The sequence below is a fragment of the Cyrtonyx montezumae genome, unplaced genomic scaffold (assembly GCF_038088225.1).
Source record: "Cyrtonyx montezumae isolate F1298 unplaced genomic scaffold, pur_monq_1.0 scaffold_7, whole genome shotgun sequence".
NCBI lineage: Eukaryota > Metazoa > Chordata > Aves > Galliformes > Odontophoridae > Cyrtonyx > Cyrtonyx montezumae.
Window position 1 is genome coordinate 14424217 of NW_027072078.1, and position 18788 is coordinate 14443004.

General features: G+C 33.9%; 1 protein-coding gene across 12 annotated transcripts in view; it reads right to left on the reverse strand.

The window, feature by feature from the left end:
* Positions 1–2227: 2227 nt before the first annotated feature.
* The window catches only part of CCDC141 (coiled-coil domain containing 141), a 59876-nt gene continuing 43315 nt past the window's right edge, over positions 2228–18788 (reverse strand). The window contains exons 22-29 of one of the 12 annotated variants that reach the window (XM_065751218.1): positions 17477–17569; positions 14017–14167; positions 13272–13467; positions 11230–11402; positions 4205–4359; positions 3982–4111; positions 3721–3886; positions 2228–2584 (exon numbers count right to left, since the gene is read on the reverse strand). In XM_065751218.1, the coding sequence (XP_065607290.1) occupies positions 2443–2584; positions 3721–3886; positions 3982–4111; positions 4205–4359; positions 11230–11402; positions 13272–13467; positions 14017–14167; positions 17477–17569 (1206 nt within the window). In that variant the 3' untranslated portion in view covers positions 2228–2442. Of the gene's footprint in view, positions 2585–3720; positions 3887–3981; positions 4112–4204; positions 4360–6316; positions 6566–8939; positions 8958–10384; positions 10713–11229; positions 11403–13271; positions 14168–17476; positions 17570–18788 lie in introns of those variants that run through there. The other 11 variants (XM_065751219.1, XM_065751217.1, XM_065751220.1 and 8 more) reach the window with 11 other exon arrangements.

Below are 18788 nucleotides of genomic sequence, written 5' to 3' on the forward strand. Positions count from 1 at the left end.
GCCAGAGACTTTTTTTTTCAGGCAGATAAAGAAATGAGGATTACTAATAAATTTCAGAGTTAGATTAAGTTGGCTACTTTTTAAAGTAAAAACTATGCTGCCAATGTCACTGCAGAATGTGCGTTATAGTATAGACCAAAAATACATTTGAGGAATAGTAAAAAAAAAAAAAATCTTCAACATAATTGAAGATTATTGTTATAAACTGAAGTCTATTGACTTGATGAACTGAGTGATTATTGTAGTAGGCCTGCACAAAGACACCTTGAAAGTCAAGACTTTAATAGTCAGAGCTTAGAAACAATATCATTCTTTCTAGAATTTTGAAAGATTCCAACTGCTGCTCAGGCAAGTTTTCACTGCTCATTTTTTGAACTGGAAATTCCTAGTTTTTTTCTTTCTTTTTTTTTCTTTATGTAAATCATTTCTATTTTCTTCATTATTTCTTAAACAGCAATGTTAATAGCTGTTACATCCTTGGAATTATCTTAGGAGAAGATATACAGATGTTGCTTTAGATTTTGTTTTTCCCAAGTTTTTCTTTCGTAGTATTATATATATGTATTATATATACATATTTACATATGTAGAACAAGGAAGAAAGATAAAAGATGTACATCATCTCACCTTATAATACAGGGTCTTCTAAACAAGACCTAAGACCTTGACTAAAGTATATATATACACTAACTGTCCCATATATTTTCCCAAAATAATAACTAAAACCATAATACTGGGGACATAAGGTAACTTGCTTGGAGACAGTTCTTAGAATTTGATATTACATATGCTTTGTAACATTTCTTGAAACATTTAATGAATTCCTAGGCAGGAAAAAAAAAAACAAAAAACAACTTACCATGCTTCATCATAACTGATACATTCCATGGGATCATTTCAATGATTAACTGTGCTTCTCATTGTGAAAATAAGGTCGCTGGGCATTTGTTGTTGTTGAACATGTTTATTTCTTTAACATGTATTCTAGGGTGATTATTTTTTTCAAAATTTCTGATATGTACTCTGTCAGTCCTCTGACTGTGACTACAGTAAAAACAATATTTTCTATGAAATCTTTCAATAAGAATGTGTGTAATGGTTTAATACAATAAAAATGTTATATGGAATTCACTTGATATTTGATATTTTTCTATTTCATTTAAAACAAAAACATGAGAGAGTGTAAAGGAAAAGAATATGAACCTCGGTTCTCAGGTGCTATTTTTATGTGCACATGTACTCAGTCTTGTGACTCCTTCATGGGCAGGATGCCACTGATTTTTCTGTAAAGTCAAGCAAGTGATTTATGTGATCAGGTGAAGACACACACATGATAATTTTATTTTTTTTTCCATCTTGTTTCCTCCAAATTAAAGCACTGGCATAGAGAGAGAAATCTAAGTTTCTATCAGCCAAATTGCTTTGTGTTGGAAAATGGTTTAATGCCTTGTTGTTATGGCTGCAGCAGCTGTAAAGATTTCGTTTCTTGTTTTGAACAGATTATGTCTACTTGGATGAAGCATGAAGATGCTGTGCTGCTTAAATCCTGTTATGCTCCCTTTGTTAAGTGCGAGTGTATTACTGCCGTATGTAAATCCAGTGTAGACTGAAAAATGTTTATAAAAAGAATGACAAACTGCTTCATAACAGGCAGCTGGAGGAAATACACACTCACTTGTATTGTACCAGCTACACAGAATACACTAAGCAGAAGTTTGAGTAGCACAAATCATTTGCAAGCTTGGACTTTGAAAATCTGAGTCAGAAGCTGAATAGCAGATAGTCCAAAGTCTAACTAGCTGTCCTGTTAGTTATTGTGACAAACATCCAGACAAAAGAGGTGTTTTTCTCTATCAATTTTTGCAGTTGCACAAGTGGTTGGCACTCCAAATGCCCACATTCTTTGCAAGGAACTTTGTAATGAGCTGAAAAAGACTCCTAAATGTCCCTGAAAACATTCGTGGTATGGAGCATGCGTTAGACAAAGGTTTTAACACTTAGTTACCATTTCCTTTGATTCATAGGCCCTCCTCGAAATGCCTCAAAGCATTTCCTTATATTTATAAACAATACAGTTATGAACTCATTATGGAAGCCATAATTGTGTCTGAATTCTCCTGACAAGCTACTGGGAAGAGTTGATGCAGTTGATCATTTAATACTGCAAAATGGTTGATGCTGATGAGTCTGCAAGAACACCTGCAATTTATAAGGGCTCAATTCTCTCCCCGTTATTTTATTCTGATTAATTTGTCATACAAAACAGAAAAAGAAAATAAAAACACCTACAAAACACTGTTTAATAACTACTGTGCATGGGTGAGTTTTATTAATAATGATTTATAGAGAAATATAAATTGCAACCTAGATACACATCACATAGCTCTCAAAGATTCATTTTCTCCTTACACATGGACACAGCAAAGAAGATGAACCCTCTCATTAATCAGGTGCAGTTAAGTCCGCCTTCTGATCCTTGGCAGCAGGCAGAAGTAAAACAGGAACATGTTCCAGACTGAAGCTAACATCTGTTGGTCTCACAAGCTCAAGATAAACTCCTTGAAGCCAGAGTTTCTCTTTAAACCTTTTATTTAAAATAAACAAACAAACAAAAAAAACAAACTCAGTTTATATTGTCTATGTTTTAAATGGTGTCAGCTGCAGCATTTCCTTTCGTAAGCAGCATTGCAGTGGTTTACATAGATTCTTAGTCTTGAGATGATAACAAATTAAAGATCAAGCACAGACTCCATACAGAACATAAATAACCTCTATCTTACAGGCAATAGCAAATAATCAGAGGGTAATTATGGTATAAGAAACAGAAGAGAATAATGAAAAAAAAGAAAAATTTAATCTTTCTATACACTCTCTGTGTTTTAATCATGATGAATATCCTGAATTCTATGTCAGCATCAAGTAAAATTAATGGAATTTTCTATTTGATTTCACTGCTTTGTAATACTTGTCATCTCACAGTGATACAGAAAACACAGAATAGAACTTGTGAGTCAATGTTTAATCAGCTCAGTTTTTCTGGAAAATGAAATCAATGACAATGATTTTGTGTATGTATGTGTTTCTTTCAGCATTTAATATATTCAAATAATACAGAGTACTATGCTGCTGCAATACAAGATAATTAGTGTGTATTTATACGTACATATATGTATATTAAAAATATCAGCTGCCCTACTTAAGTAGCACACTTTTGCAGAGAAAGCGATACATGACTTTTGCAAAACATTCAATAGTGTTATGCAAATATTAAAAGGAAAATATGGTATGATAAATACCATTATACCTTCAAAAGAAAATGCTAACATGCTAAAAATCATTGCATTCTATGTCATGTCCAGAACTCATCTGTATAACCACAGCATAACCGAAGGAAAAATATCTGAACATCTGAAATACTTTGTACCTTTTAGTAGGTATCGAGATTAAGATACCTAGATTAAAGCAAAAATGAAACAACCACTAAACTAAATACCCCGTTCCACATAAAATTCATTTTCTATTGTATTATAAGTCTTTAACAAAATATCTTCAGATGCAGGTAAGTGCAAAAGTGTAAAAGCGTAAAAGCAGCCACCTTATGTGCTTTACATTATGCAAAACTTCATAGGATCAGTAGGAATTTTATATGTCTTTTTAAATTAAAGTTACTACATCTATTTGAGTATTAGAAGTTGTAGCACAGAGTGAGGTGAAGGTTACCTTACTGGGAGATGCCCAGTGAATGGCCTTTGGCCTCCCACACAGCACACGTCCTGGGCTTGTAGGATTTCAGCAGCAGTGACATTCCCCTTTTCTGAGAAGTATCCATCTTCCCATTCTGATTTAACCCGAGTTACAGTAGAAATTTCTGGATTTTTATTTTTCTCTGAAATGAGACATACACATCAGAAATGGGAAATGAAGTTCTCATTTAAAACAGAAACATGCCTTAAAGCATGCAGTTGGCCAAGGTGAAATCACCTATCACAGTTACTATAGCAGAACAGTGTGCTTTTCCGACTTCATTGCTGGCAACGCAGATATACTTCCCAGTATCTGCAAGGGCTACATTTCTTTTTAAGAGGTAGTAGTTATCTCCTAATTTCTCAGTCTGTAAAACAATAAAATAAACATAGGAGATTATTGGGAGCATAAAGCAAAATATTTTATCTTTGAGAAATATTTCAAGAATATTAGAACATACACTGATGTCTCCAGCTACCACTTGGATATCATCCTTGGTCCAGCAGACATGTGGTGTGGGCTTTCCATGAACAGTGCAATGCAGGATCAAATCTTCTCCCTCTTGTAGAGTAGTGTGTCCAAATTTTTGTATGAAGTTAGGCTGTTTTCCTTGTACTGAAAAAATGATGCCCTGTATTTTAAATGGCACCACTAAAGCAGATGTACATTTAGAAAATTTGCAACTTCATATGGCAAAGAGAGCCTTCATTGATATGTAGAACTCAGGATACTGCTTGCAAAACAGGAACTGGCAGACTTCATTTATCTCTATATTATAAAGTTTGCTGAAACACATGAAGATTAAACATCTAGTAATTTCATGCATCAACACTGTGATATTAGTTCCACGTTAATGTCAAGGAATCATATTTGTTGAACAGGTAATAGGTAAATATACATGGATTGTTGTGCTTCAGTAAGGAGTGGAAGATAAATATTCAACATAAATTTGAAGGAAAAAGATTAAGATTGTTAACTCTCTTATTTAGTGCATTATTGCACATCACATCCTTCCTTCCTTTGCTTTATGATATTTTGAAACAAAAAGTAGTATCTCACAAAGGTGCCCTGCATCTGAATCCAAAAAATAATGACTCAACTGGATATTTTTACAAAATATCAATGTGAGAAGTGAAACACTTTCATTCACTGCTATTAATAAACCTATTGCTTAGGTGAAATGCTTTACATTCTTTCCATACTATAGGTCTGAGGCCATGACACAGAGCAGAAGTGTATCAGTTTTACTCTCGTACTCTTGCTAACCTGAAAGACTTTATTAAGCAGTGCCAGATCTGTTCTCAGCTATTGAAAGATGGCATGCACAAGCTGCCACCATAATTTCATTGCATGCACCTGAAGCAGATTTTGGAATCTGCAGATTTTAGATCAGTAAATCAGCAGAACATAAAAACTAGAGTGACAAATTTATAGGCAGCAAAGAGAAAAGTATTTGGAGAGAAAATTTCTAAGCAGCCTACAACTCTTCAAGAAACAATACTGTAGAACTCAGTAGTGCAACAGTGTGATCTAAAATGATGCAATCATACTCTGACAGCAACTTTCAAAAGGGAACCATACGATAATATTTCACCAATGGTTTTCCCATAATATCGTGATTAAATATCAGAATCACAGAATCATTAAGGTTGGAAAAGACCTCTACAATCATCTATCCCAATCATCAACCCATAACCATCATGCCCACTAAACTATGTCCCTCAATAAGCTAAAAAAAATCTAAGATGACTTATCAATGAAACATGATTACTATGCTAGGCATTACACAAACCACAAAGATTAGCAGGAAGAGATTCTTTATCCTGCATGATTAAAGGGAACAATTTCAGTCAGTCAAGTCTACCAAAAACCCAACTCTGATGGCTTCAGGTAAGAAGTTTGTCTATTTTTTCTATTCAATTCATAATATCAAATTTTATGTATTTGTTGGAAACAGTACAATTCTGCTGTATACTGGGAAAACAATAAACATAAAAAGAATAACTCAGAAGTGTAGTACAACACAAAAATGCACATGAAGAAAACACACAGATTTGACCTCGTCATACAGACTTTACCATCCCAGTGACTCTTACACACGGGTGGTACAAGATCAAGCCAAATTGTTTCCAGCAGCTGTTATTGATCTCTAAGACTAAGAACAATCTTAGTCTGTTTACTCTGGGCATAAATCTTTACATTTCTGAATGTCTTGAATTGTGATGTTAACAAGTTTCTCAACTTCCCCCTAACTATACATTCTATAGAAACTTAGGCTAGGCTGAGATTCGCACCATGCTTCTTAGAGACTTTGGATTCTGTCAGCGTTGCTCTAAATTTTGAGACTGTATCTTATTGTTTTGGATCTGGTGATCCCAGCTGATCTGAATAGCCTTATCCAGAGTTCCACTGTCTTTGAAACTCGTGGTGTAGACTCATTAAAGAGACTCTGACATGTAACTTTTAGAGGCAAAGCTCCTCTGAGACACAAATGAAATAAGCGCACAGAAAACAAAACTACCTTAGCCAAGCAAAGTCAACAGAGAAAGGTCCAGGAATAGGCATATCTTACCTGTCATTTGAGAGGAAGCCACCTTCTCCATTGTAGCTCCATCCACATCTGGTCCAAACACAACCAGAGGAATGCCTCAGCCTCCCTTTGACTACTAACTCATACCAGACCCAAAAACAGGCTGCTTCTTTTGAAAAATGAAAAGAACTAACCCTTCCCATTTAGATTTATACATGTTGTGTTAGTACCCCTTCATACAGTTCCACTTCTTTTAGTCAGTCTTGTTCAACTTACTTTCTTAAGAGGTGCCTGTATATAAGGAAGGAGGAAGGGAGATTAGGTTAGAAATGTGCCTAATTAGAGGATTTATGTTGCTAGGCTAAAGAGATCTAAGTCTGCTCTTTAAGAGAGCAATGAATAAGATGTTAATATACTAGGATCTTTACATAATTATAGGTTCAAAACTCTGACTGTGATTAGAGGAGCTCAGTACTGTAAAATAAGAAAGCATCAAAATCAGAGCAAGAAATAGCCATATACTTTCTGCTTCTACAAAACATTTAAAAGAAGAAGTGAAGTATGTGCTACATGAAATATAAGGAGAAAAAAAAGTCTAGCTTTGAAATTGTTGCTGAAATAGAATGAGTATTGTCTTTCTGTATGAGTAATGTTGGTGCTTTACAAGAATACACCACTATCACTCTTTATTTAAGATTATCTGAATAGAAAACAAAAGGAATTTTCTGGCAAAATTTTTTGGGGAATACTTCAGCTTGATTAAATCAAGAGAGCGATTGTAAAGCAAGTACACTTGTTTTATCAACACAGCGGTATGCAGTATTAATTACACTTTTGTTTACACAACAAAGCACTAAAAAATAGAAGGCCTTTGGTATCCTACTGTGCAGTTGTTCTCTAACCTTTCTCTCTCTTTTTAAATCTCATTTTTTGCAGTTATTTAAAAAGTAGCTAGTATCCTCTAGCTCATTAAAAACTACGTATTTTAAACTCTGATTCAAGTTAGAGAATACATTTACTTTGAGATAAATGAAAATCAAGTTTTGTTAATCTAAAATTCACAGAAATGTCCAAATTCCCTGGCAAAATTTTAAATGAACAATGGGATTATATACTTCTGCAATGATTTAAGAAGAATGTGCCAATAAATATTTTTGGCCTTATATTTCAACTACTATTTATATCTTTGTAAAAATGAGATTTTCAGAAGTAAAAACATCTGTGTTTGACATTTATTATTTCACAGCATCTCTCATATGGAATTCATGTTACTGCTATATTTGTGTACTCTTAAAAGCAATAGTATACTTAGATTTTTAAAGTTGGATTTCGTTGCATTCCACTTTCTTTTCACAAGTCAAACTTGAAAGATCTTACTTAGCATTTAAACTGAAATTTAATTCCAGGATTGAATCAAGTAGTAGGCAGCTCATTCTTTCATAAATAACTCATTTGAGTAAAAATGATTGTGGATGCGCTGGAAATGAAACAGACCATAAGTTACTTCACAGCTGCTTTTGAATCGAATGGCAAAATTGATTCTCACTTTCCTTAGGAAGGCAACTGGCTTACCTGGGTGATAGGTAAATCAATTGTGGATCCTCCATATAAGCTTCAGACTCACTTTATTTAGAGTGTGCAAAGCCTACTGTGCTGTAGTCCTTCCTAGTGGGATAATTTCTTTTTTGTCTTGGTATAGTTGGAGACAAGACCAACACTGACTTTTTTTTTTTTGAGAATCTGCTGAAATATGGACTGCATGATTTGCCAGTTATAGTATGGATTTGAGGTTCACACTGGAAAAAGGAGTGCCAACCTCATGGGTGTTGGCTCAATACCATATCAATAGCAATGATAAGCAAGAGGGATACTGTATCAGTGCAGCTTCCTCATCTGGAAATTCTTCCAGTCTATCAAATCAAATCTCATTAAGCAACACCTTCAAAAAGTCCACTAAAATAAATGAATCCCACATCCTTGTTCAGTACATGAGCTACCAAAAAGATTTTCAAAGTATGTTTTTAAAAAAGAGGAAAATAAATATGAAAATTACAAACTTTAACCACAAGGCTCATTTCATGAACTAATGAACGATTCAGAAAAAAAAGAAAAAAAAGAATTATATTAATTTAAAATGTGTATTTCCGCAAAGGGAGACAAGATGGGGCAAAAACTTAAGTGTATAAGATTCAAATTATGAAGCATGAGAGACACTCAGAGTTTTACAGTAAAAGATAAAAAAATAATTGTTCATAGGCATACATAGCACAGAATTGCAGCATTTTGGATAAAATCTCTTTGCTGAGGTATCTCTTAAACTACTCTACTCTTAGAGGAAAGACGGCTGTCTTCCTTGCTATGTTTAGAACTGTGTGTGTAACTCAAACTGCAATAATAGGTAATATCAACAGTTTGTAATATTATTAATGAAAAAATCCCTTCGGTTCAAAGTTACCTACAAGTCTAGATCCAAGCTACCTCTAATTCCTGCACTAAGACAACAAGCTTTTTTCTTCTTTGGTAGTACTACAAGGAAGATAGGAAAAATTTTTCCAAACAGGACTGAAATCCTACTTCCAGCTTTGCCTACTGTAGGACAGAGACTCACCACACATTGCTCTCTTGCTCTACAGGTGGCTTTCCTCCAATCAAAAAGGTCAAACATGTCTCTTAATTTTGCTCACTGTCCACATAAAGACAAAACAAGGAAAATTCTAGCATTGAATTTTCTGCAGTTTTCAGAATGAAGCACTCATACATTAAAACAAATACGCTTCCTGTCACTAGCCTTCGGGTTTCTTCTTTTGGGTACTTTTTGATACTTTTTTCCTTGGGACTTATACTTCCTTTTAAGTATGAAAGCAAAAGTGATTAAAAAAAGCAATCTGAATGGTCAGTACAGTTAGAAGAGCAGAAAACAAATCAGAACAACATACATGAGTATTTTTAATTTTTGAATAATAGGCTTCTAGAAGAATCACAGGTCTCTGTAAAAGTAGAGGACTGAAGGCCAGCCATCACTTAATAGACTTGTTCAAACAGAAAGTGAATGCTACAAATAAGACTGTCAAGCAGTGGCAGCTCTTCAGCATTAAAAAAATCCTAGTCATCATAGAGGAGGCATTTTGGGTTTGTTTTTAACACAATACTTCATAATGTAATGGTTAAGTAATTCAGCCTGCTCATACAGGATCTTTGCTATACGTTTGTAACAAACACAAAGGTGGATAAAGTCACAAAGGCATAAAAACATACTAAGATGAATTTTACTTTCATGAAAACTGAAATATTCATAATCATTATTAAAAACAGCTTTATCCTGAAATGGAACACACTTTGGGAAAATAGATGATTTTTATATCTGGATGAATGGATCATTGTTTTCAGGTGATAACTGAACTCATAAAGTTGTTAATTTGGGGTTTAGTCAAATATTTTTTTCCCCCATTTACTTACTACCTCCTATTATCTTCCCTCTCTTACTGCTGTGAGGTTGTATTCCCTTCAGAACGTCTCCTGTTTCAAATCTACAGGAATTTTAATAAAGTTGCAGTCTCTGGATCAAAATATCTAAATGTCAGTTTTCAGTTTCACTGACCCCCCTGCAACTTGCAATATATATTCTGCTCACAGCATGCTGCCTCGTAAACAACTTACTTTATCTTGTACAATTCAATGAAAATAAATATTATCTCTCTTGAAAATTTTCACATTAACATAGACATAACATGAAAGTTCCTTATACTGTACTTACACAAGTGCTAAATTTAAAGGACTTAATTTTTCATTTAAGCATTTCTAAGTGGAATCTTTTTATGGTGCTATTATGTTGCTATTGTCAAAAATTTAAGCAAATCACATAATAAATTACATCCATATCTGTTCTTGTCATAATTGAACTATTGTGTGTAAACAGGTTTCTTTTTGATTTACTGCTTAGTAAAGAAGAATTGTATTAGACTGATTTTATTTTTTTTTGTGAGTCTGCTTTTGAGTTTTTCCCAATCTTGATCAATTATTTTTGAAAAAAGTGAGTTAAAACTTATAAAAAGCTCAATTCATAAAACATTATCTTTCTTGTTTTCTATCAATTGTCTTCTATTAATGCTTTAGAGAATTGTCAGAAATATTTAGACATAATTTTATAATTTTTAAGACAGAAGAGTATCACAAACATCTGCCTTAGCAGATGGGTATGTCAGAAGGCCTCAGGCCTTGTTTTATAATAAAAGGTAATTGCAGGTTTGGTCTAGGGTATACTAAGTGCTACTTACGCAAATTCTGGCAGTTCTATGCCAAATTACTGTAGTGCAGATAACCACAATGCTATTGCCATTTTCGTCTGTGGAGACTATCTGCTGAGATGAGACTAAAATTTAAATCTGATATATGACAGTGCCATCACGAATATTACCATTTTATACTAAGAAGATTTGTCCTATAAATAAATTAAAAATAGACAGATGAGAAAACATCATTGGAAATAGTACATTTGATGTTTAAAACAAATTTCAGCACCCTCCTCCCTCCCCCTCATAGAGGATGTGTTGATATGCGCATTATACCTGAGTGTATTTAGACAAGTAGTACCTATAAAACTGTTCTCAGCATTTCATAATGCCAGCATGTTTAGAATGCAAAAACGGACCTCTGATTCTAGCAAATCTTTGTTGCTTTGTTTTTAATCTCAACTTCATTACGATAAAGAAAAACAAACAAATAACACTGGTATTAAGAAACAAGCAATATAACAAATGTTACACAAAGTGGTTTGGTACAACTGGTGAAAGGATCAGTGAAGGCAAATAATTTTCATTTTGTCTTAGCATGTGAAAGCCAAGTCCAGTGCAGTCAATATAATACTTATTTTGTGAATAGCCAGTACATTAGTGATATGCTAATATAGATGACACACAGCGTTATCCAATCTATACTTGCAATAGGTGGCCTGTTACCTTGCACATGGAGAATGGCACTTGATGATACAGTGCCACTAGAATTTTTAGCCCGAGCAACATAGAGGCCAGCATCATTATCACACACCTTCTGAATGAATAAAGTATGCTTTGTCTCCTTTTGTGAAAGCTGTAAGTGCTCACTTGCAGTCACTTTCTGGCCTTTCTTGTACCTGAAGCAGAGAGTCAGTTTTCAAGTCAGATTTATGACACTATACGCCAAGCAGAACTTTCCAAATTCAGATAACTTCTGTAATACAAAATTAGCAGCAATGAAGTTCATTGCTATCAGTGCTCTCTGTCCTCATCTTTAAATTCATCAATGAATGTTTAAACTGTTCAAATTGCTGTAGAAGACTTCCTTACCACTACCAAACATGGCTCTGAAAATGGTTTTGCTTGGACAAGTCACCCAGTTATCTCATTGCAGAATACAAAAGTGTAGCATGAAGGCCTATAGTCTTAGTTTTGCTAAGAAAGTAAATCCTTATTCAGTTCAAGGGAAACAAGATCTTTGATTCACAACAAGCAACATAGAAATTCCTAAACATTCAGGCTCAGTAGAAAAAGTAGGCAAGAACCTGTTTCTCCACCCCATGCCATTTACATTTACTTAGTTTACATCATCAGGCAGGATAGAACTTGTATCATTCTAAAACTTTAGAGTCTGTCACCAGGTATTGGTTTTGACAACAGATTTATATTTTGGAAGTGAGAGAAAATTCTGGCTCTTTTCAGCTGATGGCATTTCAGCACAAGAGACACTTTACCTAATGCAGACATGATTTTCCAAGGGTGGTATATCCAACAAAATGTCTACATTGGCACAAAATATATGATTTCAGTGCCATCATATTGAATTTTTTTTAATTATAAACATATCACTTATCAATTTAATGATTTTCTAATTTGCTTTCAGTTGAATGCTATTCTTTAAAAGACCAGATATCAACCATGTACATGCTTATGAGCTAAATTAATGCTTTCCTGTGATAAAACAATTAAAGGTTCTAGCACTACTCTTCAAAGTGTAGAATAACTGGATTTAGCATTAAGTAACCTTATTGATACCAGTTGAGTATACCACCAAAATTGCAGAATACAGTATTTTTCTCAGTGCCATAGAAGAAAATTCAGCTAAGAACTTAACAGTTTGCCCAATTAAAATGTTTTGTGTCCAGCATAGTATATACGCTTCTTATGTATAGTATTAGAAATATTTTAAAGTTAAGATCATTAGAAGCATATAATATTTTAATGCATTAAACGAAAGGCCTCCATTATGAATGTCTAATATGGAGGAAAGGCAAGTGAGGTAAAGTTTCATGAAAAATATGCCAGAAAACACAGGAATGAAATCTTGAAATCCTGTCTCCTTGTTCATCCAGTATCTACTTTTGTGTGGAACTTCTAAAATGTGATATTAAAAGATAGAGTCAAGTATAAAGAAATTTGATTAGACATAAAAGTTTGGAGAGAGAGATGGAAGAACTGTGCAAGAATACAGTATAAAATAAGTTCTCAGCATAGACATGTTTTGTTTGTATTTGATGTGTAACCTTCTTTCCAGTTTTGAAGAACTCTGTCACTTACTTATAAATGTATCTCTCTCTGTGAATGCTTAGTGACTATCTAACTATTTGTGTCTATCTGTATACGTACTGTGGCGAGATCCTTGAAAAAATGCAGATTAATTTACTTACAGTAAATTCAGAGTAAGCATTTATCTTAAGACATTACTGAACAAATGGAATGTTGAAGTCCAGAACATAAGAAGTACTTGTGTAAAGAATGTGTAAATTTGTGTAAAGAATGTTGAATATGCTTCCAGTTGCTCAGTGATCTCATTATACTTTAAGTACAGAGTATTAAAAAGTAGGTTCGTTGTCAAATAATTCTTAAAGTGGGGACCATGCAGAACTGTGAAGTAGAAAGAATACAAGCTGTTTATTCTAGTCTACAGATTAATGAATGTAGTTATAAGTGGTTCAAGGTGCCTCACTAATAAGTGTATTTAGTTTTTCTCATTGTAAGCTACCCACCATGTCAGTGTAGGCTCTGGGATTCCTGTTACTTCTACTTCCAAAGTTACCGGAGAACCTTCCATGACGGTTACATTAGACAGAAGCTGGGAGAAGTTAGGAGTCTGTCCAGTTAGGCTGGCCATGCTGTTCTTTTCTGATGTACTTTTAATCTCTTCTCGGGTGACCATCTGCCTCTGACAGCTTCTGGTGGTGTCTGATTGAAAGATGAAACCTGAGAATGCATCAGGCAAAGCATGCAGCCTGCCCTGGGTTTTAGTGCAGTTATTTGAGTCATGCAACTGTCCTTGTGTTTCTGCCATGCTTTTATGAATTTGAAGGTGTTGCAAATGTGTTTTGCTCATTTCACTCATTTTGCTACATGCTGGTTTGGCATATATTGGGCATGAATCAGTGCTAACTTCAGATACTGCTTGTAAACTACAAGCCAGAGGAGAACCTGCTCTGATTTTCAGGCCAGAATCTGTTGAAGAGATAGAAAATTTCTCAAGCTGAGCTGATGGGCCTTCCAATCTAATATTTGTAGCATCAGCATAAGCAAAATTTGTTAAGAGATCAGATGATTCCATCAATCTCATCAATCTTTTATCACTAGCGGTTTTCTGCATATGCAAGCTATATGAACTGGCATGCAGACTATGAGAACTACAACAGCATTGCTCTTCTAGCTCTGTTTCAGAATGTAAGAGGTTGGACTCTGGTGTTTCAGAAAGCGGTGGCAAAGAGATATCATCAGGTGATATACACTCATATTCATCTCCGGACGGTATTTCTTCTGCCAGGAATTCAGTCTGTACACTATCCTCTTTGGCTGAAGATGACAGCTCTGTATCCTGTGAAACAAGATCCTCACCAGCTGGACAGATAATTTGAATATCAGCCAATTCATTCCTCTCCTTAAATTAGGAGGGGAGAGGGGAGAATGGAAAAAGAGGAAAAAGAAGAGGAGAATGGGTTATCATTTGAACCATCACCTTTGCATACAAAAACTAGCAACAATATTTGAAATATTTTTTTCTAATTAAGCTTAATTAATCTTTTGCATAAAGAGGAGAAAAAAGTAATGGAAAAGGATGATCATCACAAAAGTTTGCCGTGGCTAACTGGAATTTCAACCTGTTTGGACAGACTACCAGATATAATTAGTACAAGTACTTATTATAACAGGAACAGAAAGAGAAAAAATACCTAATCTGTAAATGTGTGATGACTTGTGGACTTCCTGTAGGAGCTTTTTTTTAGAGCATTTGTATTGGTGGGTGTATGTGTGAGAGGAGGAGGCATAATTACATCTATATGGGAAAAAGTTACATCGTAAAAGTAGATTAATAGCCAAGTTACTGGACTTATTATTTGAGAGAGTCACCTGTCCTGTTCAAGTATTACAGAGTTTAATCAGTATCTTCACAATTTTTTAAGCACATTTTATTTCATTTTGTGGCAGTTTTTTCCACGGTTTCATCCAAATACTAACAGAAAGTGATGTTAAGATTTTTTTTTATTTCCTTCAACCCAGAATGAAAAAAACCTCTCATTTAAAAAAAAAATAAAAATAAAACATAGCATGAGGTCAGCTTTCACTGCATTTCTATCTAAAATGTTCAAACATTTGAAAGACAAAGTTTGTGTATTAAAGGGTTTCCACAAACATCACTGAATAAGATCCAATCCTCAAATTGTCTTTCAGAATGAATACATAGTGGACATAAATACACAGTCAAAATCTAATTTCCAAATTGCTGGAAAGTATAAATTTTTCTTTATTTAGTCACTTTCCAATTACTCAGAAGAAAATAACTCCTTGACTTCTCACCTTGCCATGTATTCAAATGTTTTCACTGAGGATCTTATGGTCAGCTATTTCTAAAAAATTGTTCTTTTTAGAGAATAATTTAAATATTTTTCTTGAGTTTACAAATTTGACTGTCACCCAGCTCTTATAACCTATGGTCACTGTTCTAAGTGACCATGTAAGTTTTATTCCCCACCAGGTTAACAAGTCTTTCTTAAATTACATGTTAATAGTCACATAGGCAGCAAAATTAGACTTTTTTGTTTGAATTTAATCAGCAAATTTAATAAACCAAATCTGATCAAATAAGATCAAATATTAAGAAGTCAAAGGAGTCTTGAGAATATTAAACACTGAAAAGTTATATTAAAACAAAATAAAACAAAATCACACAAAAAACAAAACAGGTTAAATTTTCCAAACAGAAGAGACTGGGTGAATTAAATTAATGCTCTGTATCCATTCTGTTCAAGAGTCTATGTGTATGTGTACACACTGACATACATTTGGAACATACCTATGGGAAAGCCACAACAATATAGGAATCTTAGAGTAGCTAATCTAGGATCCTAGTGCAGAGCTATGCTGTCAGTTTCGTAGTCATCAAATCTCAGGGGTCACAGAAGTAGTTACTCCAGACATTGCTTAAAACTGATCCTAGAAAAACTGCTGATGTGCTAGTGAAAAAAAACTTGCAGGTGAGCTGTGAGCTGACTGTCAGACAGGTTTTAGTGGCATAAGGAGTTTTGCTCTGGTCTGCCATGTCAAATAACTATGAAAAGCAGCAATTTTTAGAGGAGGATACTTGTTACCAAAGCATATTAATACTGCAAAAAAAAAAAATAGATTGCAGAAGCATAAACAAAATTGTATGTTTCTGGTTTACTAGGTGAGAGGCTGGGAACGGGCCGAGTCTTTCCCAGAAGGGATGGAAATTTAAGACAGAAAATATCTAGTGAGAATGAACCTGCTACTTCTTTAAGTGAAGTATGAAGTGATGAAAAGCTTGGACGTATCACAATTGCCATACTTCATATCTGATATTTTCTGTGTTCCCCTCACATCTCCCATTGGCAGCTGAGGCACAGCCTGACAAGGGCTGACAGGGCTATCGCCTAGAAGAATAGAAAATAAGGTTTCTGCCAGGTAAGGTGACCTTCTGGACTGTGGTTTTATTTTTTGGAACAGACAGAATCCTGGAGTGAAATCTGGGCTCCAAGTCAATAGTGAAAGCCACATTGACTTGGAACAGAGGTGACAAAGTAAATTAAGCTAAGTATTGGTTCATCAGCAGAGAAAAGGATGTTCTATATAGGGGAATAATAACATTCATACAAAACAAAATTTAATGCTTTGTAGCATTGGTCTATGTTACCATCTTGCAAAACTTTAGATCTCCAAATCAACTCCTAATGTATCCTATATATGTGAAGTATATAATATATACTAAATATACTACTATCCATTCCCATGTAATCTGAAGGTTTGATATAGAATAATTATTTACATTCACAAAACAGGACCCCAAGACCTCAAAATGTTCTTGCAAGTTAGAAGAATTAATCTCAAAAAAAATTAAACCTTTGTTTTTATTGTCTTCAATTCTAAGACTGCATTTGTTCATTGACAATATTAAAACCTCTTGTATTCCTTTATCACATATTCAAAAATCAAACACGTTTATGTCCTAGGATTTTCTATTATAATTCTAAATGTATACCTAGCCTTCATATATTTTGCTTTAGTGCATTATCTTCAATATGCTATTGATACCTGCTCAGTGTCAGTAGGAGACAGAATATTGTTTGTCTTCTCCATAATGGATTTTGAATTTATAAGCAACATATCTGACCCTATCTGAAATAAAAATTAAAAAAAAAGCATTAAAAATGTGAAATTCTGTGCTAAAGAGCATAAAAACATCATTCTTCTGATGAAGATCTGTGACTTAGCAAAGTAACAAAACTTCCACCATTACTTTGTTCAAATTCTGAGCTTCTGTCATTGCATATTCTTAATAATTTGAATACTTTCATTCATTGTCTCTAGAGGTTGAATGAATATGAGAGTTTTATAAAATACTAAAAGCAGCCTCCATTACAACTTTTTATATTCCCTAAGTCTTATTATAAAGGAGTCCAGAATATATTCTCCCCTGAGGAAGCAGAAATGATCGCGTAGAAGATAACTGTGTTATGAATATTGCATCAATAGTACTTAAGGAAAACATTTGAAGAGCATGGAAAGAAGATTCTCAAAAAGGTAAAGTGAAGACAAATGAAGGTACCAAGACTATACTCTCGAAATTTTTCTTATGGGAAGCTCAGGAGTGAAAATAATAAACCTTCCAACAATGTACAAAGCCTCCTAACAAATGTGGTTCTAATCAAAACAAAACAAGAATGAAACCAACCTGCTGCTTTTCTTCATCTGCTTTGTCCTCATACACTTCTTGACTATTTCCTTCTTTATGAACAGTAATCAGCTCTTCAGCAAACTCATCTTTCTGCCATGTGAAAAGCAACTTAAGTTTATACACAACAGAAGACAGTAATTAGTAGCTTCACACTGACTCAGGCTCTGTGCAATGGTGTAGTTAAGAAAAAAATAAAGCATTTATAACGTCATCAGCAAAGAAGTATGTATTACTTATAACATATTCAACAAAACCTAATTCATTCATTCTTGAGTAAGGAAAGAAAATGTATTTCAAAGCTGAGGGAATAATTTCAGAGGCAGGGAATGTATAAGACTGCAGAACTCAAGTGCTTGGCCAGGCATCTGAGGAATATTAAACAATTTGTACAGGGCATAAGGAAAGAAAAATGAAGGCTATGTAATATGGCATTTTCATTCCAATTGTTGTTTAAAAAATAGCAGGAAATTGATGTTCTATTCATGGTATTCCATATTCATGCTGCCTATTTGTTTGGATAACGTGCTAAATTATTTATATCTCATAAGATTCAGACATTAACTATAGATTAAATTTTGCAAATGTACTCTCAAAATATTAGTTTTAAAATCTCAGACTTTTTTATAAAAAGCAACATATTTCATTTGAAAAAAAGCAAAACTACCCTTTATTGTAGAAAATTTACTTATGATAATACTCATTTTGAGTAATATTTTTTTCTTTTAATAATATCTAAGAGCTGTCTTAATGAAAGATTAGATTAATCAATAAATTCTTCACGAATTGTTCTGTGGGGGTAGGGGAAGAATGTTTTTCAAATAAGTCTTAATTAGATAACAGGCATACGTGGACGAGGGGAATACCTTGAAGAAATAGTAATCTATTTTGAAGTTTCTTCATGCCAGCAGTGAAAGGCAAAGCTTTCTTTCCATTTATTTAATTACTTTTGGAACTCACTTCTATTTTGTCCGATCTTACTGATTTTAGGCATATTAATATAAAATAATCTGAGTGTTAAGCAGTTTCGATACTACAGGAAAAAATTCCAATGGCATAAAGTGAAACAGCATTCAACATCAACAGAGCATTTGAGCATCTTAACTGTTCTGGCTTCACAGAATTACTCCATCAGATATCACTGCATGTAGTTTGACGAACTACTTTGAGGGTGAGGTAGGATGGAGTAGATTGAGTCTATATTACAAAAATGTATCCCTCCAACAATTATCTATTGTAACTATGCAGCTTGATACGCTTAAAGAAGTTTACTGGAATATAAAACTAAAAAAAATTTGGTCATCTTCAACAT